Source organism: Chelonoidis abingdonii, chromosome 22 (genome assembly GCF_003597395.2).
Source record: "Chelonoidis abingdonii isolate Lonesome George chromosome 22, CheloAbing_2.0, whole genome shotgun sequence".
NCBI lineage: Eukaryota > Metazoa > Chordata > Testudines > Testudinidae > Chelonoidis > Chelonoidis abingdonii.
This window is the reverse complement of record NC_133790.1, coordinates 6,460,994-6,488,629: the sequence shown is the minus strand read 5'-3', so window position 1 is coordinate 6,488,629 and position 27,636 is coordinate 6,460,994. Positions and strand designations below refer to the sequence as shown.

Sequence of the window (27,636 nt, the reverse complement as noted above, 5' to 3'; positions counted from 1 at the left end):
ACCCCTATTGGTCAGATGCCTTCTTTTTAGAAACTATCCCTTATCTCATTAGTTTATTCTTTGAACCAGACATCCTTCCTACTTTATTCCTTCTCGCCTTATCACTTATTTTCAAGGCGTTCCTTCTACTTTCTAGTCAGGGGCTTTCTTAAAAACATATTTCCTTAACAAGACTTAAGCTAAATTTTTTTAATTCTTTAATTTTACATTTGTATACAGTCCCTCATGTAGGATATTTCTATGGGGAAGAGAGACCACAGCCCTCCAGAAACTAAGAGCAATGGGTCATGATTAGGCAAACTCTCATTCAGGTTGTAACATCACCACCACCTGGAGAGATGCTTGCATATACTAGTCCAGGGGTCTGCAACCTTTCAGAAGTGGTGTGCTGAGTCTTCATTTATTCACTCTGATTTAAGGATTCACGTGCCAGTAATACATTAACATTTTTAGAAGGTCTCTTTCTATAAGTCTACAATATATTACATACAATAGTTTAGTTAAGTAAATAAGGTTTTTAAAATGTTTAAGAAGCTTCATTTAAAATTAAATTAAAATGCAGAGCCCACCAGATCAGTGGCCAGGACCCGGGAAGTATGAGTGCCATTGAAAATCAGCTCATGTGCCGCCTTCGACACGTGTGCCATAGGTTGCCTGCCCTGGACCTAAATAGTACAAACACTCTTGCATTGTTAATCAATGAATTCCTAAAATACTTAAACTTAATTCAGTAATTAAGTAAATAAGGTTTGTCTAGGATATTGTCATATCTGTCACATGGACTTCCTTTACAGAAACCTGCTGGGGGCGGGGGCCAGGAGGGTTTGGGGAATGGCATTCCATCTCAGCTACACACCTGCCTGGGAGAGCTGCAGTCTTATAGAGAGTGTCCCTCTCCAGCAAAGGGAGCCATTCACCATGAGGAACAGAAGACCGAGCAGGATGAAGTGGAGATAGCAGGGATTTTCTCCCTTAAGAGTTGGGCTAATATCAGGAACTCACAAAAGGAGCAAGATCAGACTGAAGAGGATTGTGTTCAGAAGTTATCTTCCATAGATCTGTAACTCTTGTGCTTTTTAAGAGTAGAGCGTAAGTTCTTGCATTACTGCCATGTTGCCCCAAATAATGTAATTAGGTAAATCAGAGCTCATGCAACCAAATGGACCCTGTAGGGAAAGGAACTAAATTATTGGAGGCTCAGGAAGACTGCAGCACTAGTTTGAGGTAGCCAGACTGGAGTCCCATTATCAGAAGGGGATCAAACACGGGATCTGCACTGGGGAAGTGCACCACAGTGACCCCAAATCTGGAGAAGTACTCACTATCTATACCCAGGGACTTTAGAAGCATGTAGGATTCAGCTGTTGGATCCCATCACAACAGACAAGTATCCTTTGAGAGTGGGACTGGACCAAGTTGTGACAGGCCACAGTGGAATTTTCATGCAGTCTCATGCCACTATCCCAGGACAAACTGATGTAACTATGGCTTCTAGGCTCACCTAGAAATAGAGCCTGGTGGCAAAATTGGTGAGAAAATTTTGAGGGAAGTGTTATACTTTGAACTAAACAGATTGTTAACCTGAAATTTAAATAATTTAAAACAGTATCTGTCACGGGGTTTACTACTCACCACTGGAGCACCTCTTTGTGGGCAGATCTGAGGATTAGCTCTCAACCAGTCTAACATCTCTTCCTTTGGTTGCTCAGGACATCTCTGTACCCTGGACTCAGTTGCTCCTTCTTTGTAACTCAGGGGGTTCCCTTTTCATGGTTTGGCCAGGTCAGTGTAGTTTTCCCCTTCTCAGACTGAGAAGTCCCACTGGATGATCTATCTCAGGCAGTCTTCCATTCCTCTGCCCAGGCTATTCTATTTCCCCAGTGGCTAATAAGGTGACCCACTTATTACTCTGGGTTCTATCTGAGGGACTCTATGTTTAGTAACCATAGTCCAAGCAATCCTAGACCAGGTTTCTGTTTCCCTAGGCTCTTTGCTGTTTTTCCCTTTTCTTCCAACCTACCCCGGGTTGCCATTGGAGCTTCCTCTGCTCCCTACAACTACTTTACCATGTCTCTTGTTCTTGCTAGAATCTACAGTCAATAGCAGGATCCCAGGGCTTTCTGCCCCTAGACTGCTTCCTTGATTCTTGCCAATTCACCTCCTCTTTAGAGGGTGACCATAGAGTTCCTTCCTACAAATGCTTCTTGTGGGCCATTTCTTGGTTATATACCAGGCCACCCTGCCCAACTGAGCTTCATCATCAGTTAGACCTTATTAGACCTCTCCTCCAGGTGCAGCCTGTCACATGGTTGATTGACCCTTTTGTCTTACTCAGGCCTTGTATGGTGTGATTACCCCATTACAGTGTCCTTTAACTTTGGGTACACACAGCTTATTGTGCCATCCTCTTTAAATATAGAATCAAAGTATCATGACAAAGTCAGTGGGTTTTATGTGATACCAATTGTTTAAATGTCACTTTGCTTTAATGCCATTTAGCTTGTGCTACTATAATTTCTATCTGTTTATCAGAGAGAGAGAATTTCTTCAACATGTGGAATGATATTGAACTTCTGACAAACGATGACACAGGAAGTGGACGACTGAACATAGATTCGAGACAAGAATGTGGAACTGCCTTGTATCAAGAGGATACTCTAGTTAAAATAACTTCCTCTGAAAAGGTAGAATTTATCAGGATCAGAGCTTATTATGCTGGAATTTATTGGAATTGTTGAAAAGCATTACTCTTATCTGTATTTTTAAAGGTACTTTTAGTTGCTTATTTCAAAGCTCTTCTTTTTATTTCTAAGGTCTTGTGTAATCCAAAACTATATGCATGCAACTCAAGTGATGGCTGTATTATTGTGGCTGACAGATCAGTGGCACTTCTTGATACCATTTGCCAGTCTTTTCAGATGCACATTCAGTTTGGTGAGTTTATTTTTTTGGAATTAAACTAACTGCAAGTGAAAATTGCCTATGGATTCAGTTAATTGAAAACAGCTTTATTATTTTAATTATTTTTAACTGAAAATAAAGGAAGTATCCTTCATCAATATATCCTAGATTTAAAAAAATACCCCACCATTATAACAGATCATTTGTATAAACAATACAGTACCTCTGTTGCCCCTAGAGGTCATTAACAAAGCTCCTATTAACTTTATTGGGGATGTGTCTGAGTGAAGCTCTTTGCAGGACTGAGGCTTGAAGTCTCAATTCTGGAAACATTTATGGGTGAGCTTAATATTAAATATGTGGGGAATCCTAATGGCTTCTGTGGGACTAATCACATGAATGAAGATGTGTGTGTATTTGCAGGATTGGGTTGAAAAAGTGAAACTACAGATATGATCCAAAAACTCCAATTTTCACTCAAGATGCAAACTAGGGAGAGATCAAATATATATAACTATGGAGACAAACTATATCTGCTATTTTTATTATCTTAAAAGTATGTAATATGTGAGAAAGAAACATGACCAACTAGTAGTGCTTTTAGTTGAAAAAGATTTATATTAACACAAAAGTTAAACAGAACCAATTATATCATAGAATACAAAACCCTGTTGATATTAGAACAGTGGTTTACCAGCTCTTCACACAAAATGAATTGTGGACAATTTTTAAAATCATTATATTAGTCTCAAGCCTGATTTTGGGAAGTTTGTGGTAGGCTATTATAAATTGCTGTACTTGTATTTTTAACTTGTATCAAGGGTGCCTAGAGCACCGTTTCTCAAATGTGGCCACAGCAGCTTCTTGGGTGGTGATGGGGAGCAGGGGCAGCAAAGCAGGTCTCCAGAGACAGGTGGGGCATAATGCTGAAGGAGCAAGGTGAGTTCTCTACCTGGGAGGGGATGGGGTGGTCTTAATGGGAATCGGACTTCAGCCCTGGGGTGGTTAGGCAGTGGGGACTTAGGGAGCCTGGGTGCAGACTAGGGCTCCAGCCATGGAGTTCCAGCCTCCAACCCCTGGCCGCACGGTAGCAGGCTCCAATCCCGGTTCTGGCCATGTGATGCTGACCCCTAATCTCACCAGCGCCGACCCTGAGCTCCGGTGGCTGCTGGCCCTGGGTGTATAGCCCTGGTGCTGGCCTTGGGCTTCCGCGGTTGCTGGCTCTGGATGTCACCCCCTGTTCCTGGCCATGTGGCTGCAGGTGCAGACCCCGGGCACCAGGCCCAAACCCTGGTGACAGCCAACCCCCAGCCCTGGATGCTGACCCTGAGCACTGCTCCTGGCTGTCGACCCTCGGTTCTGGCAGGAGCTGGCCATGGGTGCTGATCCCCAGGCGCCAGCCCCAGTGATGCGGAAGCAGGCACCAACCCCAGGCTCTGGCAGGTGCTGGCCCTGGACACTGACCTCGGGTCATGCAGCAGCAGGCTCTGTCGAGTGCTGGCCCAGGATACTGACTGCTACCATCAGCTGTGCAGCTGCAGGCAGAGACCCCAAGCATCAACTCTGGTGCCGACTCCGGCCTCAGTCGCAGAGCAGCAGGTGCCAGCTCTGGGTTCCGACCCCCAGTTGCGTGGCAGTGGGCACCGACCCTGGGCTCCAGTGGGTGCTGGCCCAGGGCGCCGACCTCCAGCCCAAGGCTGTGACCCACACCTCCGACCATGTGATGGTGACCCCCTCCCAGCCATCACCTCGGCATCTGATGTCTCACCCTTCCACTCAGGTCTTAACTTGCCAGGACTTGCTGTGAAAAGTGATATTAAACATACAAATATCACTTTTCACAGCATTATTTATTTTATTGAGTCTGCAAAAAATAAATAAATACATAAATAAATTGCAATGATCTGGATGTGTATACATGCATATTTATTTGTTTTTCCTAAAGTTAATTAAGTATTTTAGAGAAAAGTGTCAGTGTGGCCACCAGCAAGAGTTGGTGGCCGCATTCAGAGGCCACCAAAAATTTTGTTGGGAGAACCCCTGGCTTAGAGCATGTGGAAGAATGTTCCTTTCTTAGGACTTCTATAAATCAAAATAAATATTTGAAGGAATTTGAGATGCTGCACTACTAACTTATTCATGCTTGAACTGCATTGTCTATGACAATCTAATATTTGAAATTTTGGTTTGGAATTTTCAGATACTGAAGTGGATGTGGTTGGTTTGTGTCAAAAAGGACACTTTCTTGTGGTCGGTGAGAGAAGTGGTAACCTACATCTTATTCATGTACCATCAAAGCAAACTTTGCTAACTAATGTACGGAACTTACTTTTTTGCTTCATTCTCAGTTGCTTGCATGCTTTTTTATTTGTGTGAAATATCAAAATATTAATAAACTGAGTATCTTGAAGGTGACTCTTGCTTTGGCTGAGTATGCATGTTAGGTTATAAGGAACTTTTTTTCCACCCCCATAAAATGTCCTGTGATTAACAGATCTAGTGAACTTTATTTAAATACAAAAAACAAAACCCAGCCCCATTTTGTATGAGGATAAGGACTATTTATTTAAGAGTGTGCAGGATTGATCCCTAAAGTAATTCCGTATTATTCAAAATTGCACGTTAATGCAGAATTTCTGGAGGGAAAAAAATATAGGTTAACATTAATATGCATTATTTCCTAATAAGCACATAATTTTAATCCAACATGGAATAAAATTTGTCTGTATGTTGACTTGTATTTTAGGTTTTGGTTCAGAAATCTGCAAATGAAAAGACTTATCTAAACCTTATTATAGAAAAAGATCATGCAGATGAAGGTAAGTTTTTTCTTATAATTCTGCCTAAAAATAGCCTGGTCTTAACTTTCAGAAGAAAAAATAAGATGTATGAGATCTTAACTGTGAGTAATTTATCTGTAATAAAAATGTATGTGTTGTGATAGCTGGACTTAACCTCTTAGGGCTCAACCCTGCAAGTGTGGAGCACTCTGGCCCTGATCTGAGCACATCAGCACATGCCTAACTTTAAGCATAGGAGGAGTCCCATTGAACTGCATTCTTAAAGTTAAGCACATGCTTAAGTACTTTGGTGGATCAGGGCCAGCATGCTCTGCACCTTCCAGAGTTGAACTCTTGACTGAACTCATGTCTGACAACTTCAGGAAAACAAGGAGAAGTGTGCTACTTAGTAACAGTTTGTGTAGGTTATATTTTTTTGTACATCTCTTCTTGCTGTGTGTTAATATTTAAAAGTGGATATTCACATGCATTAAGGATATTGTTTAAGAGGCTGTCTCATTGCTCCTTTAAGGCCAGAGGCTGTAAACATACATGTACTTAACTTACACATGAGCATTTCCATTCACTTCAGTGGAACTTCTTGTATGTGTGCGGTTAAGCACATGGATAAGTGTTTGCAGAATCCAGACCACAATCACTTACTAAAGTGTTTTGGTTAAATTTAATTTCAGATATTTAATTTTTTTTTATTTATAAAATATTGGGATATAAGCATGTTATTTGGGATGACTGTACTCCAAAACTTTTCATTTTCCACAGCTATTGTCCCAGGAAAGCTGCTCAGGTTTCCTATATATAGTTTTAGTTAATTATTATGTCCTACTTGACAGGTGACACAGGCAATAGGGCCTGAAAGCAATGGAAAGACTCCTACTGACATTGCATCAGGCCCGTCCTGAGCATCTGGTTATTCTTGTGGTGAAATCTTGACTTCTATGAAGTCAATATCAAAACTCCCATTAACTTTAGTGGTGAAGGATTTCACCCTTGTACATTGTAAGTACACTGAGTCTTTAGTAGTCATTAGTTTCACTTCTGTTAATCTAATCGAAGAAGCCAAATTGCATTGTTTGTAACTACATTTTGTGGTACTAATTTATATATTGAACCTCTTATTGATTTTTTTGGAAAAAAAATTTTTTTGACAGATTTATTTAAGGTAGTTAGTGACTGAAATGTTATAATGCCTGGTGGATGCTTAAAAAAAAAATTCATATGCATGTCTTTTTACAAATACTGGCTTTTATGTGAAAACACTTGAGTTCTTTGTTATTTAGAAGTTTGACATCCATATTCATTTTCTCTCTGTTTGGCATATGTTCCCTCTGAAACTAACCTGGTTCTGGTTGTTTTTCTTTATGCACTACCTGTCTTTGCTGAAGCATCTTTTCAAATAGTACCTAGATATGAATGTCTGGGGTGATATATTTTCATTGGAGAGACTGTAACTTCAGACATCCTTTCCTTTGCTGGTCTGACAGCATTGATCGGTGGGAATTAAGGGGGTGAATTTAGGATCTATTCTCTCAGGACACTAGTGTGAGATTTTTAATTTATGTTGTTAGTTTATTTTTAGCAGGTAGCATCTTTTTGGTTGACTTATAACCAGTTTTGAGAACTTTATTTTTACATATATGAATGCCTATTGACTTCAGAACCTCATGATTTGGCCTGTAATGGTGTATATGTATTTAGTGACATTCTATGAATGATGTTATTCAGCTGCTGTTAGAGTTGCATGGGGTAATCTCAGGCTGTGCTAGGTATGTTGTTCTTAATTTTGGTCCCACGTATTGGTTGTTTGTTTTTTTAATCTTTCTGTGCTTGGTCATGTTCTTACATTTTATTTGTTTATGTAACTAGTTTGGCCTATTTTAAAATTCTAATCTGGTGAAACGTTTGATCTAAATAATTTTTACACTTTTAGAAGTGTAAGTTTGTTGTATTTGTGTTTATTTTTATAGGAATCTATCATATATTCATTCTCACAAGCAATGGATTCTTTTGCATTATGTGCCTCCCACTTGCAAAAATTCAGGAAGGTATGATGATTCAACTCATGTTTAAAATAAAATTCTGGATTGCTGTGTATTAACCTATAACAACTAAAATACTTGTGTGTGCTGGTTTCTGTAGTGGCTAAGAGTCCAGTCCTGTGAAGTGCTGAGTGATCTCAAGTCCCATTGGCTTCAGAGGGACCTGAGAATGTTCAGCAACTTCCAGGAAATGGTCTTAATAATTCGTAGTGCTTTTGTTTTTAAGACAGTGTGAACTAAATTGTGAATGATACAAGATTTTAGTTTTAGTCTAAGTCTAAAACAAACAAAAAAAACCTAGTTTTGTATATTATCCATTCCTTCCCTCCCCCCCCCCCCCACAATTACTTATAGTTTACATTCCCTTCACTAATTCTGTTTCTTATTGAGAGTATTGCTTGTTACAGGAATAGTCATAGTATTACTGTGTTAGTTATATTGAAGAATATTAGAAATTACTTTACTTTAACGAGGTCACCAACAGCACAGGACCACTCTGGATTTACAAAAAGTTAATTTTCTATAACGCCATAGTATGACCAATGGAAACATATGTGAACTTTGATTATAGTGTTGTTAGGGCTGTACAGAGCTGTCAAGTTGGTGTTACAGCTATCCAATATGAAACTATGAAATTATGAAACCACATTTTGTTTAACATCTTTTTTTTATTATTTTTATGTAGCAATTGACAAGATGGACATGATTACAGCAAAGAAGGTAAATAGCAGTATCTGCTAGTGTGCCACCTGGTGTATCTGTTACAAATTTCCAGTTTACAAAACTTTGATTTATATAGCTTATTAAACACTTTTTGTCTGAAAATTTTTTAATTACTGTAAAGCTAACTGATAAATGGGTAAACTGAAGTTTTCTTTACATCCTGAAGTTAGCATTTAAGTTTTAACAAACTTATTTATTATTCTATAAACAACTCTGTGTTTTCATTTTTCCAGTTACAAGGAATGATCAAGACTGCTTATATTTCCACAAAGGATTATCACACCCTTGGTTGTCTGAATTTTGTGACTGGTGACTTGATGAACAACATCCTGCTGATAATTGGGGTAAATTTACATACTGACATTTTAGTGGAAAAAAAAATTATGGAGACAAATTATTACAATTATCTGATGCATTAAGATGTCTGTAAATGTAATGATAGTCTGCAATATCAGTAATCTTTTGCTCGATTAAAAGACAATGTCAAGATTTTAGTTTTAAAGGGACAATTTGTCATTTTAAAACTGGGCATAGTGCTATGATGGTTGATGGTAAATGTGTGGAGCTTTACTAGTGACTATACTAAATTGTGGGATTTTAGTTCATCTGCATGTGCTCTTGAATTTCTGATCTAATCTTTGTTCTCAGAGGGCCCAATCTAACGTCAGCCTAAATCAATGAGAGCCATTTTATCAGGCCCACATTCAACAGACTTTTGCCAAAGTACAGTATAAAGTCCCAGCTGGCCGAAGTGCTTAAGCACGTGCATAGTCCCATTGATTTTAAGGGGATGAAAATTATGGACTAGGGCTCAGTGTGGTCCGATAGATACATACTACCCATGGTCTTGATCCAAAACCCATTAACTTCATTGCGGGTCTTTCCATTGACAGGCTTTGGATCAGGCACCAGGTCCTACTTGGATGCAAATTGTCTGTTTGTAAATGTTCTATGCTTTTGGAAGAGCCAAAAAAAAAAAATCTATTTTAGTGGGCAAGAATGATTGATTTAAATATTGTGATATAGTCAGTTCCTGAAAATAGGAAAGGGAAAAAAGCTACTTTGATTTTTTGAAGTGTGTTTATCTTAACTATTAAGAGGCTGTGTAGGATACTCCAGTATGACTTGCAACTTCCTAGAAGCCTTTTTCTATTAAACTACAGTGAATGAGACAAACTTGACAACTACCAGAATTTCTAATATACAACCAAATTTTGGGTTTGTTTTTTTTTGTTTTTTTAAACAGGGTAAAGGTGACTGTGTGCTCTCCAAATGGGAGGTGGATCCTAGTAAAAACCTGGTGTCTGTTCAAAGTTTTGCTGATTCAAGTATGATTAAAGGTAAAACTTAAGAAATTTGCCTGTAAATTAAGAAGTCTATTTATATAAATAGACAGGAATATAACTAGAAAATATCTTGAGCTAATTTTTGTAATTGTTAGTTTACTGTTTTATTAATGCATGTAGTACTGAAAAAGGAGACTTTATTTTGTTAAGTATATACCACAAACCTAAATCTATGCTTCAAAGTTGTTAACTTTTTGAAACAGATTTTTCTTCAGTGAAGTATTACAAGATGTATGACCTACAGCTGGACTTCCATTTTTGACAGGGTTGAATAAACTTTCCGTTAATCTGCTTTCAAATATTTGTCTCTAGCTGAGGAATGAATGGGAGCATTATTTAATTAATGTTCTTCCTCCTGGGCTTACTCCTAAAAACTGCTGAGCACTCTGGTTTGAATCCAACAAAGCAGTTCAGCAGATAAAAACTTAAGCGTTTTCAGGACTGGGGCCTAAGTGTGCCACTAGGATGACTGACTGTGTAAGATCCATTTTAAAACTCTAAATAAACTGATTTGTAAATGGATATTTCTGCAAAATATTTGCAATTCAAATACGTTATTCCCAAATATGTAACTTCACATACATTTTGCTGTTTTCTTTCCTAGATGCAGTGCAATTTCAGATCATAGACAACTTGTTGTTTGTCTTGGATAAGGAAGTAAGTATAATTTCACTGATCTGTCTGAAATTGCTTTTACAATGATTTTTTTATCTAATGATTTTAAAAAAATTTATAAGGCAGAAATATGCCTTTCCTTATAGAGGAGTTGATCTTGCAGTGTGCTTTATTCTTTTGACAGAAACACTTCAAGACTTGGTACACTTATTTACTGTATTGTAAATATATTGGTATCCTCCTTTTTGGACCTGCCAATCCAATAAAACATGTCTTGATTATGTCAAGAAAGTGGATACCTGACTTTTTGTTTTCTTCTAGAACGTTTTGAGCATGTGGGATGTTTATTCTCTTACCTTGATTTGGGATTGGCCTTTAGTTCATATTGAAGAATTTCTTCTAACTACAGAATCAGATACTTCTTCAGTCATAAGGTAAAAGAAGAATTATAGTACTGTCTTTAGAATATGAAGGGTCTGTTACTGCAGGAACTGTCCAACCCTCATTTGACTTCCTGTGGGTCTTGAGGTAATCCTCAGTTGGCAAGGACAGGAACTAAAGCTGAGATTTAACCATCGGAGCATCTAAGGATTCAACTGCATGGTATGACAGATTTCATTTTTGCTTCTCGCAGCATTCCACAGACTTTTCTAGCTCAGTAAAGCACAATACTTGACCTGCAGCCCAGGTGTCCTTGACTTCCTTCCAGAGAGGGTAAAAACGAGGCCTTCTGCAGAGTGACTGTCCTTATTACTGTTAAAGCAGTTTAGAACACTCCCCCTAGAGTTGCAAGCATCATTTAGGCAAAACTCATCTGCTGGATTGAGCACTGGAGTATTGCTCTCAAGACTATGTGAGATAATAACATCCATAATAACTAGAATTTATATAGCATTTATCTTCAAAGTAGGAAAATAAGTGGTATCTCATTTTGCAGGTTGAGAAATCGAGGCAGAGTTTAGGTGAATTGCTTATAACTACAAAAGAAATTGGTAACAGAGCAGAGATTAGAACACAAGAATTCTAGCTCTTACCATTAGACCATACTTTTCTTCCCAGTTTGCCACTACATGCATAGTTTCAAGCCTGAAAATTGAACTCCTATCCTATGTATGGTAACATACTGTGCTACTCTAAGGCCATATATTGTAGTAGTACAATATCTCAGTTTTCATAGAATACCTGCATTTTACAAATTGTTTCAGTATCTTTTTATAAACTTCATAATTTAACATAAGATTGATTCAGTGTTTTGGTTTTTTTCTTTCTTTATAGACAAGGGATTTCCAGCCTTAAACTAATAACCTTGACAGTACCTGTTAACAAACAGGTACAAATCTATTTATCTATATTCTGTTTTATTTTGATTACACAGCAGTTGAAGAGCATGAAGACATGAGATGGCGGATTGTGCATGTAGTCAATAGTTTCCTTTTTCTCAGTGTTTGCACTAAAGAAACCCCAAACTGGTATAAAAAGCAACAGTTACTTTGCTTTCTAATAGTTGCCCAGTGTGAACAGGCATTGGAGTTAAGATAACTGAAACAGAATGTTGGTGTGAAATTAGCAGACGTGCTTGTTTTTAAAAATATAATAAATATAGATGACATCTAAAACAGTGTTCAACTTTCTCAAATTTTTGGCATTTGTCCTCTGCGGGGGCTCCAAAAAGTGCTTAATAAATTTTCTACCTCATTCTGTAAAAACATTCCAGAAAGAATCCTGCAAATAACTGTGGTGATTAATTTATTTTATCAGGCAGCACCAAATTTTATGAGTTCTACATTTACCTTTTTGTTTTTTCCCTTATTTTATAGATGAGAAACCTCATGGTTTTTTCACTGCCTGCAATGCACCTGCTCTATTCTTTGGAAGTATCTGATGTTTCTTCACTGGTTCAAAGTGGAATCAGCACAGTATGTTTATATTTTTTTAAAAAGTTAATTAAGTGTTTTAATATGTATAACTTCTAAAGTAGTTGCTATGTTTGTTATTTCTTTTAGATTAGAGCCTAAAACGTGGTTAAAAACTATACATGCATATAAGAACAATTCCTTCCCTTGATGATCTTACAATCTAAATTTAAACAAAACAAACCCCTAAAAAAATCCAAAGGACGGAGGAAAGAGATAAATTATACAAACAGTTATCAGGGTGGTGCTGAACCCATGTCTTGTTAGTTTAATATTTTTATATTATTGACAGCTGCCAATAAATCTTGCTGTTAGATTTATGGTTTGCGTGGTTTTGTTTTCTTAGCATAAACAATTTTATTTTTTTAGGTGGTGCTGCTGAGATAGGTTTTTATGCTAGATTTAATTGATGAGGTGACATCTTGACAAATGGAGTTTTGGAGGGATATTCCAAACACAATGGGCAGTTTGGGAGAAGGAGCTGAGAGAGAGCCAAAGAGTTATCAAGGCTTGTGTCACTGGTAGAGTGGAGCGGGTTTTGGGAAATGTGAATGGATACCAAGATAGAGGTGTAGGTAGATGTGCATTACTGCCCTCATTTTCAAGATGCTAAGTAAATTCTAGATTGGCTGTGCAGCACAGTGCAGAGCTGGTGAAATGACTCAGGAGTGTAATATGTTTGAAGCACTGGGCAAGAGGTGTTGTGTTTTTTTTTTGGCAATGGCACTTGGAGACAATAGAGGCTAATATCTGTTGTCAGTAGCTACTGGTGTGGTGCTCTGCTCTTGTTCGATGATAACAGTCGGCTGCATGCGTATTCCTTCTTTGTGCTGTCCGGCTCTGCGCAGATAGCTGACACAGCAAACCCCAAGAGAACCCCCAAAGACCACAGACTCTAGTAAGGTACGAAGGAACCCGAGCCAGGTTTATTTGTCAAACGAAGCACAGTAATAGTTTCCTACAGACTCTAAGGACATACTACAAATATGTACCCCCGGCAAGGGACACAGCTCAGTCAGTGGTGGGACACTCCACTGCCCCCTAGGCTGGACAAAGATGCGCATTCTGGGACCTACTTTCATACAGTTACAGAACATCTTACCCATCCCTACTGACGTATTGAGGTACAGCCCTTTGGCTCATTAGGTTGCTATCTCCCCTTTGATCATGTTGTTTCAGACAAACAGATCTATCCGTCATGCTGTCCTGTCTTTAAGATGCACCTTGCCTGTTCCTTGTTATGTCTATGGAGGGTCCTTGTAACGGGCTGTCTAGGCGCCATCTTGGCACAAGTTCCTCTTATTAGCACTTATATGTGAAGGTACCTGCTTCTAACAACCCTCTTCTCGCCAACTTCTGTGAGTGAGGCCTGCCTCTGGCTCACAGCCCAGCTTTTGCTTAGCAATGCCTGGAATGCTTGGTTCAGGCTTCAGGCCTCAGACTGGGCCTCTGACACACGAGTTTGTTTCAAGGCCTCCTCATCTTACTACAATATCAAAGACCAAAGAAGAGGAGATGATGATAGTCAGGACAGTAGGGGGTCAGGACAGAAATGTTGGCTTTCTAGATGAAGAGGAAAGGTTGACTTTTAAAGACATGAAGGAAGAAGTGACTGTCAAAGTTCAGGGCCACTCCATCTGTATGCCCCTCCATGGTCCCTTAGGGCCTCCACTTTAGACTCCTGGCTTTTGGGTAGACACCCATGTGACTCTCCCTCCTGATTAGGTATTTTCCAGGCTGCACAGTTCCTGCCTACACAGATATTCCCAACGAGCCAGACTGCCTAAACAGGCCAGCATCTGTGCTTCACTTTCTTTCCAGAGGCTATGAATAGCTATAATTACCAGCAGTCACAACTGACCACACAGCTCTTTTGTAAGCAAGTACATTTATTTTTAAGGTGAAAACATTACAGAGAAAACATTTAAAAATAATAAAGGAAACTACACACTTGTTAGGCATATTGTTCAGTATATTCCTTTTGATCATCCAGGCCTGGCATTCCATTTCCCCCAAAGAGGTTACATACAATCCTGGCCTAAAGTAACACATAAACCATTAATTTAATACATTGGACCTCAAAAATATTTAAACTTAATTCAATAATGCCTCCCAAGGATACTGCAGGAAATTGCCATATCTGTCAGGGTGATATGGCCTGGATGGGGGGGAAAGAAGGTGAGGGAGAGGTCAGAAAATGACACTACTGTTGAGGGCTTGAGTGTCAGAATGGAAGCATCAACAGTAATTGAGATGGGATAACGGGGGATTTTGGGTAGAATAACAGTTCAGTTTGGGCCATCTTAAGTTTTAGATGGCGACAGCCATCCTGGACAAAATATTAGTGAGACAGCAATAGATGAGATATTGGGTAAGAGAAAATATCTACATTCCAAATTAATAACCTTTTCATTATTGCTAGTTGCTTTATACTGCCTGAGATTAATTTTTTTGTAACTTTAGTTTCTAATAATTGTCTACTGCAGGATACAATATGCTTTTTGGAAGGAATTAATGAAAATCACCAAAAGTAAGTCATATATTTATGTTTAATTAGATTACTGTTATATGGAGATGTGTCGAATTATTTTATATCCATATACTGTCCTAATTCCGTAATCACTTTCAGGTCTCCTGAAGGTCCGGTGTCTGTTTTAGTATTGAGAAGTTTAACAGAAGCCTTGCCAGAAAACAGGTATATTTTCTGCTTTGAAATTTTGCTCTCTCTTTAAGTAACTTTGATACCTTATTATGCTTTACTTAATTTTGCTCCCTAGATTAAGTCGCTTACTTCACAAACACAAGTTTACTGAAGCTGAGAATTTTGCGATTCAGTTTGGACTGGATGTTGAGGTAAATGACTCATACTTGGCAATAAATTAAGAGATTAATTTGTGAGATTGAATTTATGAACCAAGTTTCTGTCTGTTAATTTCTTAATAGGATATAAAACATTCAAATTGTGAGTTAGCTTTTAAAATTAACTGATTTAAGATAAGCAGTTGTGTGTCGTAAATTTTCATCTGACATAACTAATATACCTCTGAACCATTCTGCATAAGTGCTGTATGCCTTCTGATGGAGGTTACCCATACAAGTATCAGACGGCGTAGCACTGCTTGAAGAGCAGCACTTAATGTATGTTGATTAACAATAATAAGACTGGTTGGCTTGCCTCATTGCATTATTATTAGAACTTCCTTGGGGTATTGGATCTAATCCTGCAGGTTCCTGAGCTCTCTCAATTCCTATTAGAGACCTCAGCTCCTCCCAGTGGAAGCTCTCTTGGCCTTATTCTGAACTTGAACTATTTCTTTTATAGACAGACCCTTTTCAGTTGGCAAAAAATCATGTTAGGGACAATGCTGCACTAGCTTTTTGTATGGCAATTCATGAGAGTTTTGCCATTTGACTTGAATGGTAGCAGAAGCATGACTGTAGCACTTGCCTTAGACACTAAATGCTAATTTTTTATGTGCACTAGAAAATTTGATTAATCATATTTTCTGAAATTGATCAAGAAAAGATTAGAATTTAACAAATAATTTTACTTAGAAAGAGAGTGAGTTAATGGGTGATCAAGATAGATGGGATTAGCAGCATGTTTTGATTAGTTAACTTTATAGTTCTTTAATGAAGAGTTAAAATAGCCATAGGCTCTTTTACAAAAAAAAATAATAATAATAATAATAATCTTTCCAGAGTCCTGAAGATAAATAGGAGTTTATAAAACTTAACACAACTTTATAAAACATCATATAGAGTCCTTCAGGCTTTTTCCATCATCCACCCTGCACTCCCGCGTGAACGTGTCATTTAATAAGCCAAAAAGTACCATAAGAGTTAAGTACTTCTTAAATGAGGACATGCACCTTATTTCGACCTAGTTTCCTCCAGAATAATATTGCGATCTGACCATGTCATGACCTTTCAACTACAGAGAGAGATTATCTCTTTAAAGAAGTAGGATGCTAGTTTTAAAAATGTCTGCCTTTGTTTTTTAAAACAGCTTGTTTACAAAGTAAAAGCAAGTGCTATTTTAGAGAAATTGGCTTCATCTTCCATTGGGAGTTATGGTCAAACAGTTTGGTTAGACCTTGTGGATGAAGCTAAAGAAAATCTGCATAAAACACAGGTAAATGCTTTATATGTTGCATGTCTCTTATCGTACACATTCAACCAAGCTGAAAGGGAGTTGAGAGTTAAGAATTGTAAACTGTTTCTTTAATCAAACAGGATAACCATTTTGTCGTGGATTACTGTATAAATGCTCCATGGCCAACGTTTGAAACAACTCAGGAAATGTTAAACTATGCTAAAATCAGAGTAAGTTTTATATGAAATTGCTCATACCAGTAGATTTCTGCTCTGTTTTCCCACTTGACTTGAATGACTGTCACTCTCCAAGGGATGTTGCAGCTCAGCAAAGAAAGACACTGTTTTGGAGGACTGGCCAAAAAATTACACAAACTAAGGCCTAAGCAAAAGGAGAGATGCTGTTGAGTGCACTTTGTTGTTACTGCTCTACGCTAGGATAAAGCCTATTTCCAGTTAATGCTTATTGTCAACAGCAAGCATGCCAAAATCATTTCTTCTTGTAGATGTGTGTGGGCGAGTTTTCTAGATGACTTTCCTTGTGCTCTTTAGTGTTGTGAAGGGATCCTTTTCCCCTATGCAAAGAGCAGGACAGGGTTTTGTTTGCACATTGGACACCAGGATTTAGTCCTGGGGAGCAGGCCTACCAAGCCCTTTGCAGAGACTGAAAACTAAACATTTGAATTTTTCATTCTTTTCACATTCCAGACTTTCCTGCCTTATTTAAAAGAACCAGGTAGATGTATTATGGCCCTGATCCTGCAAACACTGCATCCATGTAGAGCCCTGCATCCGATCCACAAAAATTATCTATGGATATCCACTGATATCCACAGATTTGCAGGGCTCTACACTGGGGACTGGGCTGAGGCTCCGAGGCATCCTCTCCTCCCGCCACCGTGCCCCCCACTGGAGCCCAGTCGTGGAGAGCCATATGGGCAGTTGTGGGGAGTCTGCGTGGAGTCACGGACCTTTCACCTGTCCTCGGCTAGGCGGAAAGCCTGGAGGCCAGGGATACGGCCGGGTCTGCTCTCAGCCTGCTCCACCAGTCCCCTAACACACGCATACCACGGGCAGGTGGAGGGTCCATCACGGCTCCCCAGCTGGCCTCCCTGCTGGCCTGGGAGTGGGGAGACCTGTAGAGCAGCCCGGGGGCTGCTCGGGCCCCCTGCCCAGGGCAGATGGAGGGTCCGCTGCAGCTCCCCACTGCCCACCTAGCTCTTACCATGGCAGAGTTGCATCTCCAAGCCCCCTCCCTTTGCAGATACAAAATTTGTATTCACATCTGTGCTGCTATCTGCAGAAATGGTCCACAGATATAAAGCAGATACCTGCAGATTTGCAGGGCTCTGCATACATGCAAAGATCCCATGGAAAGATTGAGAACTTGCAGGATCAAGTCCTTGATTTATGAAGATACTAGTTTTTTGTTAATGATTACATTAAAATTCTATAGTGCTATGCAGTATCTGATACATTATGCATCAACGGTATTGCCAACTATTGTGTGTTAATACATTCATTTCAGATCTTGAAGAGAAATGACAAAATGATTGCTTCCTTATCTGACGGGGTTCAAGTGTCCATAACAGAAGTAAGAGAACAAATAAAAATTGCCTTTATTTTAAAAAATGGTTAACTTCTTTTTAACTGTTAGCCAGTTTTTAAAATTGGATTTAATGTCTATACGTCTTAAAAATTTAATCTAAAAACACTCAACAAGATCCTGATATTGATATTCCTTTTAGCATGAAATGTTTCCTCTTGCTATAGAAATGAATGCTTCTTGAGTACTCTAGAAATCAGAGAGATCAATCTGATGTTTGTCTCTTGAATTTAATGTTAAGCAGCTTTTAAACAACTATAAAATGTATGTGTTTATTCAGCCCTGTTGTAGCTAAGATGGTATTCTTCCAGTGTACAGGAGGTGGAGTATAAGCCATTTATAGTCTTGAATTTTTGGAATAATATGTACTAAGTAAATTGTCCTGCTTGACTAATTGGTTAGAGATTTTGGAAACCACCTGTACTTATCATTTTTATATTGTTTTTTCTTAACCATTTTAACATCACTCTCTGAATATCTAGAGGTTTCCCGTCAACTAAAATAACTCCTTTATCTCTGTACAGGTATTGAGAGCTCAAGCAAGGCTAACTACTTTCTATGGAGCCTTTGGACCAGAGAAATTCAGGTTTCCATTAAAAAAAATTTTTTTTTTTTAATGTTGGGGCTTTCCACTTGGTGTCTCCTCCTTCGCTCCTACTTTTACTCTCCCCCTGCCCCCAGAACAGGTAGTGGGAAAGGGGCAGAGCTCCACTTCTGTACCTAACATGGCAGCTGAGCTAGCACAGAGAGGGAAGTAACCTGGCTCCAGTGGGCTATAAGAAGCTACTTCTGCCCCAGGAACATGGTGGGAGAAAGAAAGGAATTCTGACCATCAGTCATAGTTCTTTTACTATGAATCTCAATTTTTCCCCAGAGCTGCTCATGGTGTTAGCCAAAGGCTCAATCTAGTACGTCAGGCTTTTTCCTTTTCCTTCTATGGTCTTGTTTTTTAATTTCCTATCTGCATAAGATCCAGCCTGCTCTGCTGTTTTCTTTCTTTCTTTAGTACAAGCAAATTAAGCAGAGAGAAATGTGCATCTTCCTTACATGGGGATCTAATTTTCCCTCTATGCCTGTACACAATCATTAGGTTGGTGGTAGTTCTGCCACACGCACAGGGGGAAATACACCACAGTGCCTTTTTTTGGAAATTAGTATTCATTCCTGCATTGAGCTCATGATATGCCATCAAGTAGCTGCATTGTGCCTCCTTGCAAAACAAAAACTGATGAGGCCAGAAGGGACCACGTAAAGTAAACCCTGGCCATTTGAACCAGAAGAGACGTTAAGTCAAGCCTACATGGTGAAAATATGTAACCTAGATTTTTCTGTTGCAGATGCTTTATTTTAAGCATTATTTAGCAGAAAATTGGTATTTGTGGATGTGTGCCATAAGAGGAATATGATTTTTCAAAATCTATATTCACTTTACCACTATATTCTATAAAAACTTGTTGGAATGTGTAATATATATTTTAAATACTGTACATGAAAGCCTTATCACTTTTCCTCATCACACTCCTAGTGGAATTGCTTGGACTGAATTCTTGAATAATGAAGATATTTTCAAGAACATCCTTTTTCAGCTACAAGAAGGCAATCTTCCTTGTGCGCAGTACCTCTGGCTTAGGCATCAGGTATGAAGTCTCAGGTGTTTTTTCAAATCTCTGTTGTTCTACAAAGACCAGTATTACACACCTCCTTAACAAGTAAAAAGTCTAAAGAGGTTCCCATCTTTGATGAGGCTGATTACATTATCCTATTTCCTTTGCATTCTGAACTTGTTACTGGTTAAACAAATTAATCTGTAATGTTACAACAGAAATAAGTCCTTTTGAGGGGATGCCAGAACCATGAAAAATGACATTTTTGGGACTGTCAGGCTTGCCGTCTTGTGTTTACCTACTCAGGAGCCATGGACCTTGCTCACTAACAGAATTTTTAAGGCTTGCTTAAGACTCATTTGACTGCTGCCTTGAAAATGCTTTAAAAACAGCTATGTGAATTGAGATGTAACAAATCCAAAATGGTGGCCACAAGCTATTGAATTTCCCACTGTCTTGTGGGAGAGAGCTAGAGATCCATAATTTTTGTTTTTCTAAAGCGATGGCATTGTAAGCCCATTTCTGCTTCCATTGAAGTTTGTGGTAGCAAGATTGTGTTCTATATGTTGTGATAAGTTCACTTCACTTAAGTTTTGTTTAACTTGACTACACTCTCTTTAACATGAGATTTTTTTCTTGATTTCATATCTGTGAATGGCCAAACTCTTCACTAATATAAAGCGACAAGTTAGAAAGAGAAGTATCTTTATCTGATATTATATAATATCATACACTATAATAAAAACATAATTTTTTTGCTTTTATATCTTAGGCAGATTTTGAAAGCAGCTTTGATGTGAAAATGCTGGAGGACCTGCTTAACACAATCTGTGCCCCCATTCCTGTAAAAGAACTGTGTCTGTGGTTTAAAAATGTTGTGATTCCTTTTGTAAGGAGGGTTGTGCCAAAAGGACAGGTAAAACTATTAAAAGAAACATCCATGCAGATGACATTTATATAAAAATATTTTTTTCAGTTTAAGGTACACTGTTACATGCAACCCTCTTGCAGAAATGGTATTTTTTATACTCAAAAAAAGCCATTTCTTTAGTATTGTGACTTTCTGCAATTTGTTTCAAAAATTAATAATTTTACTTCATAGTATTGTAAGTGTTTTGCTTTAGCAAACAGAACATTTTAATCATTTTTTGTATTTCAGAAAATATTAGCAAAATGGCTGGAACAAGGAGCTCGAAATCTTGAACTAACTGATAAGGTAAAGTACATTTATGCTGCAAAAACCCTTGTATTTCTACATATGTTGTATTTCTACACTTGTACTGATAGTCTCACTAATTTTTAATATTTTGGCTAGGCAAATTGGCCAGAAAATGGACTTCAGATGGCAGAGGTGTTCTTTACAAGTAAAAATCCAGGTGAACTGGGACTGGCATCCTCCTGGCGTTGGATTCCCTTGGTAAGGAGTAAATTAATTGATAACACTATGTTAAATATTTACATTACTGGGACAGGTCTTAACATGTAGTCTTTTTATTATCTGATTGCTAAAACCCAGCAAGAGCAATAAAATACATATTCTTTCGGTGAGGGAAGACTCATTTCAGGGGAATGAGGAATTAAGTTCCTATCTTCCTTTGTCTTATCCTTTAGCCATGTTAACAAATGTCCTTTTTGCTAGCCTTAAAGTATTTGCAGTTCTGAAATGGAATGTGACATGTCTCTCCCTAGCCCAAAAAGGTGTGTGTGTGGGGGGGGAATTACTTATAGCATGTCAGAAAGTTCCTGACTGCTCTTCTCAACGATGTTTACAAAAAATCTTTTGTGAAATGCTGAACTCGTTTCAGTGATTATACAAACCAAATCAATTATGGTAGCTCTATCAGACAGTCTGTTTACTGCTGTCTCTTCAGCAATACAACATATGTTTTTGCAGTTTGTCACAACACAATAAAACACCTAGTAGATTCTTGTATTCAGTTAAGTTGAGAATGTCAACTCTTGCCATAAATCCCTATATATGAAGGTAGTACATATACTATAGTACAATTTTGTATAGAACCTGCAATATAACAATATTACAGAACGATTTATGGCTTTAAAGAAAAGACACATCAGGAGGACGTAAACCTATTAGCAAGACACTAAAAGGCTACCATATGGGGAGTGCCCACCAGTTAGGTTCAGGGTCCAACTCAGGCACACAGACATTAATGATGGACAGCAATACAAAACTAAGACAGAACTCCCTTTGTTTCTTAGAGCTTTCTGGTTGCAGTGAAGAGGGGCAAAATGGTGTTTGCCACTCTACCTCTCACCAGCCTCAATTTTTTTTTAATCCTACTCCTACATGAATAATTCTGGTGTCTATTAGCTTTTCTTAGCAGCAGCATGAAATTGGCATGATTCTTGACAGTGTCACTACTGAATAGAAATGATGAAACTAATCAGTCTTGTTTAACTTGTTGACGTTTGCCAAAGGCAATGAACATGCCTATTTGTAGGGGCAGGAAAACAACACTGAATTGGCTTACTTTCAGTTCACATTTGAAGGAGTATCTCCACAGAAGTAACACCTGCAACTTAGTAGATTTTGTTTTGTTTGTTTTAATGAAAGCTTAAATTCCGCAGAAATAGGACTTCCCCTACTCCCCAGGCCACAGGAGTGTAGGCACAAGTAGCTTTTTCCAAGTCTTGATTAGTCCATGCAAATAAAAGTAAATTTATGTAGGTTATAGTAATATGTATTCTATAGATACAGTAACGCCTGTAGATAGGGTGGGACAGAGGTGACAAGAAATGAAGTGCAAAACAAAGCAAGCCAACTGTTCATTGCAAAAGCTGAAAATATGGAAACTCTATCAGTAGAGCAAAATAATTGTCAGAGCTACAGTCTTTAAACTCCCTGAGTCCTACACGTTAAACACTCAATAAAAAGCAGATGAGTTGTCTCTTCCCACTCCTGATATGTCCCATTTTCAGACTATGGGCTGACTTTTTTAAAGAAAAAAATAGCAGTTCTGCAAAGTATGCAAACTTCAGACAATTATCGATAAGCTCCTCAGGAAATTTCTCAATTATGTTTCAGAAGTGTGGTGATTGTGAAGAGGTGCATCAGTTAAAGAAGTTAGTGAATGATTTACAAGAATTGGTAGATCTCTACCGAAAGTACAGCTGCAAACTAGCACTCTGTGATTTTGAAAAGGTAATATTGCAGGCATATTAAGAAATATCTGAGTACTGTCTGTATTGTTGACACTTCATAAAAAAAAAATCACTGAAACAGAATAGTTCTGTGAATTATTGACTATAGGATTTCAAGCCAAGAACTACATGGTAATAATCCCTGCTCTGACACTAACCTTTTGGTTTCATATTCACATAATAGCATATAGAGTACACTCAGCTAGCATGGGTATCAATACCAGTATAGATGGTGAGGCACTGCTTAGGTGAGTAGAGTACAAATATGCCAAACCTTTCTACAAACCCAAACACATCTACAGTGCTATTTTTAGCAGTCTAGAGTCCCGCAGCCTCCTACCCCCCAGAACTTTTCACTGCTGCATGTAACGTCACACCACAGTGTGGACGCAGCCCACTTTTAACTGCAGCATTTGCCACCCTTTTGCATCAACGGGTGAGTGAACTTGATGGGGCCTGCAGTGAAAAGGAGACAGTCCCAGGAGCAAGGGAGAGAGACACTCACCAAATGACAATAGGTAGTGCTTCCCCCTGGGCATCACAGGCACCCATTGGCCAGCTGGGGGAGAGGTGCTGATTGGCCAACATTTCCCAGCTCTCAGAATTTAGGCCAGTTCAGGGGCCATGTGGAGCCTCTTTTGGCTCTTTGCCAGCAGCCCACTACCCACCCAAACTAGGAATAAGAACCCAGCCTGACAGATGCTGTGGGTCTAGCCGATCACCTGTTTAGGGGGTCAGGAATGAGTTTTTTCCCCCCATGTACCAACTGGCAGAGGATCAAGGAGTATTTTATTTTCCTCCCAGCACTTTCAAACCACAGTGGGTTGAGTAGGTACACACTTAGTAACTGTAGGCGATAGCTGCTGACACACCAGTGCAGCACCTCCTGCTGATCAGTCCTGGAATTAGCATATCCAGCTCAGGAGCACCTCTTCTGGCCGGTTTCTCCCTGCCTTTACCTGCCTCTCTGCAGTCCCTTTATCTCCACCATGTATAGGCCCCACGTGCCTCCTGGACCACAGTGTCCCTTACCTTGGGGTGCTGTCCCTCACCCAGGGAACCCCACTCACCTCAGTGACCCAGTGCCAGTCCTCATCTAGCCCCTTTACTCAGAGGCTAAACTGCAGTCTGCAATGGTCACTCATCATTGACTAGGGGGTTGGACTGCAGCCCCAGTACCTGCTTAGGCCTTCCTGACAGGTCACAGCCAGGGAAGTTGCCAGGCCTGAGCTCCCCAGCTCAGCCTGCCCCTTCCCCAGCACTGCTCTATTGAAGGTACCCTATGCTCCCATATCGCCCAGTCCTTCCCACCCCAAGGCTGGAGCAAGACTGCCTGTCTCCTAGCTCACAGCCCTTTTTACCAACCCTACCGAGCCTGGATAGACTGCTACATGCCTTCGTCTGATTGGCTCCTCGGGGAAGCCCTTTCCCAGAGCTGGTTTTAACCCCTTTGTCCCCAGAGTGAGATGCTCGCCCTGCTACAGGACCTAACAGGTACTGGGGTGGAGTTGTTTGTTCATTGCAACTTGCATCAGGTTTCCAATGCAGTTAAGAAAATACCATGAACAGTTCCCAGAGGTAAAAGACCTGGGATTTTGGTACTGGGCCTTGAACTCAAGTGATAGGCTGAGAGTTTGTGGCCTTTGTGGGCCAACGTCAGAACTCGTGATCCCTGTGGGCCGAGGTCCTCACCCTGCTACACCCTCTGTCTCTCTTGTGGTGGGGAGGGTGATGAGACTTGGAGCTGAGACCTGGGAGTTGGCTGAGTAGAGCCTACCCTGTGTTATGGGTTATGTGGTAAGGAGTCCTGTAACCCCTGCACTGGAACCAATTAAATGCCTGGTATAAGAGAATATGGGTGATGGGCAGGTAGCACCCCTCCATTGTGTTAAAGCTGTGACCTACTGCTTAATTCCATGCATGTGTCTGTCCTCATTTTACCGCTGTGTCCATATCAAGTAGCTACATGTACCCTCCATGCGGCTGCAAGTGTAGACAAGGCCTTTGACTTTGGATGACAGTACAAGCTTGTAGTGGAGGAGAAATCAAATGTTTAGCTCAACACAAGAAGGCTTTGTGGAAGAAGTCTGTAGGGGGGTTGGTTTTCTTTGGGCTGGGCAATGAATGTTAGGGTCTGAAGTTTTTCCTTTGACTTCACTGGGCATTGGATAAGGCCCTTAGTGAAACGAAGGAAGAATGCTGTTTGTTGTGCTGTTCTAACATGCTGTGGAGCTTGTGTTTCTGTAACTGTTTTTCTGCCCCCTAGGAGAATGCAAGTACAATAGTATTCCGCATGTTTGATAAAGTTTTGGCACCAGAGCTCATTCCATCCATTTTGGAAAAGTTTATAAAGCCATACATACATGAACATAATCTACAACAGGATGAACTTCTCTTGCAGTATATAAAGGTATCAATTTTCCCTCCCTTTTTAAAAGGACATTATTTTAGGCAAGAAATCAAGTATGATTGTTTGCTATATACTCTTACAGTTTAGGGCCAGCTTCTGATATCCTTACTCCTGAGTACAATCCCATTGATTTGAATGATAAGATCTGGTCCTTAGTGTTGTTTAAATTATCAAATGCTCCTGCCATAATTCTGAATGTTTAATATTAAACTTTATTTTTCAAAATACTCAGGACTTGCTAGAGCGCTGTCGTACACGATCTACATCAGTGTTTGAAACTGCATGGGAGGCAAAGGCAATAGCTGTCATTGGCTGCATATCTGATACAGATGTAAGTACATTAAATAAATGTACAAAGGGATCTTATGCTTGTTTGTTGTGTTATGAATGAAAAAATTATGTTTGTATTCAAGAACAGAATACATTGCATGGTAGGAGTAAGAGATGGGGGCCAAATACTGTCCTGCATTTCAGTCAATCCTAGGAGGATTGTTTGCTTGGTCTAGTGCCTTTTACATTTTCCTTTACTTAAGGCTGTTTTGTTTCTGCTTTCCAGCTATCCTGGATAGTTGTGCAAGTGGCCTTCTGCAAGGTGCAGAGCACCCTCAATTTTCATGATTTCGGGTGTGGGGGATGACTGTGGTGCCATTTGGGAGAGAGGCCAGTGTGGTTGTGCATTTCATTATCATTGAGCCACCAGGCTTACCTCTGTCGTCATCATGGCTTTGTAGTTGTAGGTTTATCTTTTAGAAGAGTTGTTTCATTATCAGCAGTTCTTTTTCTCATATAATACTATGTTAAGGTACATATAAATTTTTGGAAGCATTGCAAAGGCAACTTCCTGAGTCTTTTAGTCATTTAATAACAATTAGACCTACCTTCAAGAACTTTATACAACCTTGTAGCACACCTTGCATGATTTAATATTTTATTTAAAGTTTTTGAAAGAAGCTCTCTAATCCCTTTTAATAAGGTTGCCAAAAGACAGAAACTTAGAAAAAAAAATAAATCATACATCTTAGGAAAACGTTACAAATATAAAACACAGCTACTAACATCAATGGGAATTCTGCATGTAAAACGCTAATAGAATTGGGCTATAAATTATTCTGATAGTTTGAAGGCTTTCAGTGTGTGTCTATGGAATACCCCCTTGTATAACTGGAGTTTGGGAAGGGAGAAACCTTCCATGTCTAACAGAGTTATGGGTAAACTATACTTGAAGGAATTATGTAATGTAGAGCTTTGTTTTCAGAGAAATTTGGATTTCTTTGCAGCTGATATTTGATGCAGTACTGCAGATAATGCATGGTGCTGTGGTGCCTTGGAGTGCAGCTGTGGAGCAGCTGGTGAAGCAGCATTTGGAAATGAAACATGTCAAGTAAGGGAACATTACTTAACTCCTAACACGTATCTCTTCAAAATCTTTTAAGATATTTTACTCTTTGTTTGTTTTTACTTTCAATTAGAATTCAGGGTTGAACTCTACCTTTTATTTTAAAAAAATTATGCAGTTAGAAGAAGCAAAGCTATTAATAATAGTGACATATCTATTTGTAGAGTGAAGTTATTGCAGGAAAGTTCCAGACTGATGGAGATGAAGAAGCTGTTACGGGGCTATGGGATAAGAGATACTAATCTTTTAAAGGACAAACAGATGATAATGGTAAGTGACAAGATACTACTTTTATTTATATTTTTACTTTTCTTCTATGATATATATTCAAATAAAAATTACTAAACAAGGTTTTGAGTATGTTGAGAAGACTTTAGGAGCCAGATTTTTAAAAGATCTTAGAACCCAGCAGCTCCCATTGGTCTATTACTTCTTCTGAAAAGTCTGGCCACTTCTTTTTAGATGCCTAAATGAGAACCGAGCTCTACTGGAAAAAAATCAGACCACACAAAGACAATCCAGAACAAGTAAAAATAAAATTAGCAAAACAAATGTAACTTTTAATCCTCATTCTCCTGCTTTTGGGAGACAGGAAAATTTAAGAACTACTAAAATGGCTAGTTGGCTGGATTAGAAGTAAGCATTTGTAGTCTACTGTTGAGACATGTTCAGAAAGGTGCTTATTAGTTCTTCCATTGTAAATGCTACCACAGGCTATTATCCTGTACAAAGGAACCAAACACAAATGATATGGATGAGATGATTACAAAAGAAAGAAAATGTAGTCCTGCATTTTCTAATCCAAATGGGACTGGTGCACTGTCCTTTTTCTTAATGAGATACCTGGTAAAGAAAAACCACTATTCAATACAGATCTCTGCAAAGTATTTGAAAAGCAGTCTTAGTCTGCTTCCCACCCCCCATCCACCCCAATACATCAGTGGCAATTCTCAGACAAATTTAGAGATTAGATCTCTAGCATTTCTCATGTCCCTTGGGCTCTGTCTACACTTATGGCTAGGTGTAGA

General features: G+C 39.1%; 1 protein-coding gene across 3 annotated transcripts in view; it reads left to right on the top strand.

Annotated features, from left to right (window-relative positions):
* Positions 1–27,636, top strand: part of KNTC1 (kinetochore associated 1) — a 73,859-nt gene that overhangs the window by 4,301 nt on the left and 41,922 nt on the right. For all 3 annotated transcript variants that reach the window (XM_032800615.2, XM_032800616.2, XM_032800617.2), the window contains exons 2-29: positions 2,533–2,684; positions 2,814–2,934; positions 5,102–5,217; positions 5,648–5,720; positions 7,667–7,744; positions 8,424–8,458; positions 8,695–8,805; positions 9,708–9,801; positions 10,412–10,464; positions 10,744–10,856; positions 11,698–11,752; positions 12,240–12,338; positions 14,822–14,865; positions 14,965–15,030; positions 15,113–15,188; positions 16,345–16,470; positions 16,572–16,661; positions 17,959–18,024; positions 18,561–18,622; positions 19,562–19,673; positions 20,413–20,556; positions 20,800–20,856; positions 20,956–21,057; positions 22,687–22,803; positions 25,069–25,212; positions 25,445–25,543; positions 26,490–26,593; positions 26,773–26,878. In XM_032800615.2, the coding sequence (XP_032656506.1) occupies positions 2,553–2,684; positions 2,814–2,934; positions 5,102–5,217; positions 5,648–5,720; positions 7,667–7,744; positions 8,424–8,458; positions 8,695–8,805; positions 9,708–9,801; positions 10,412–10,464; positions 10,744–10,856; positions 11,698–11,752; positions 12,240–12,338; positions 14,822–14,865; positions 14,965–15,030; positions 15,113–15,188; positions 16,345–16,470; positions 16,572–16,661; positions 17,959–18,024; positions 18,561–18,622; positions 19,562–19,673; positions 20,413–20,556; positions 20,800–20,856; positions 20,956–21,057; positions 22,687–22,803; positions 25,069–25,212; positions 25,445–25,543; positions 26,490–26,593; positions 26,773–26,878 (2,595 nt within the window). In that variant the 5' untranslated portion in view covers positions 2,533–2,552. The remainder of the gene's footprint in view (positions 1–2,532; positions 2,685–2,813; positions 2,935–5,101; positions 5,218–5,647; positions 5,721–7,666; positions 7,745–8,423; positions 8,459–8,694; positions 8,806–9,707; positions 9,802–10,411; positions 10,465–10,743; positions 10,857–11,697; positions 11,753–12,239; positions 12,339–14,821; positions 14,866–14,964; positions 15,031–15,112; positions 15,189–16,344; positions 16,471–16,571; positions 16,662–17,958; positions 18,025–18,560; positions 18,623–19,561; positions 19,674–20,412; positions 20,557–20,799; positions 20,857–20,955; positions 21,058–22,686; positions 22,804–25,068; positions 25,213–25,444; positions 25,544–26,489; positions 26,594–26,772; positions 26,879–27,636) is intronic.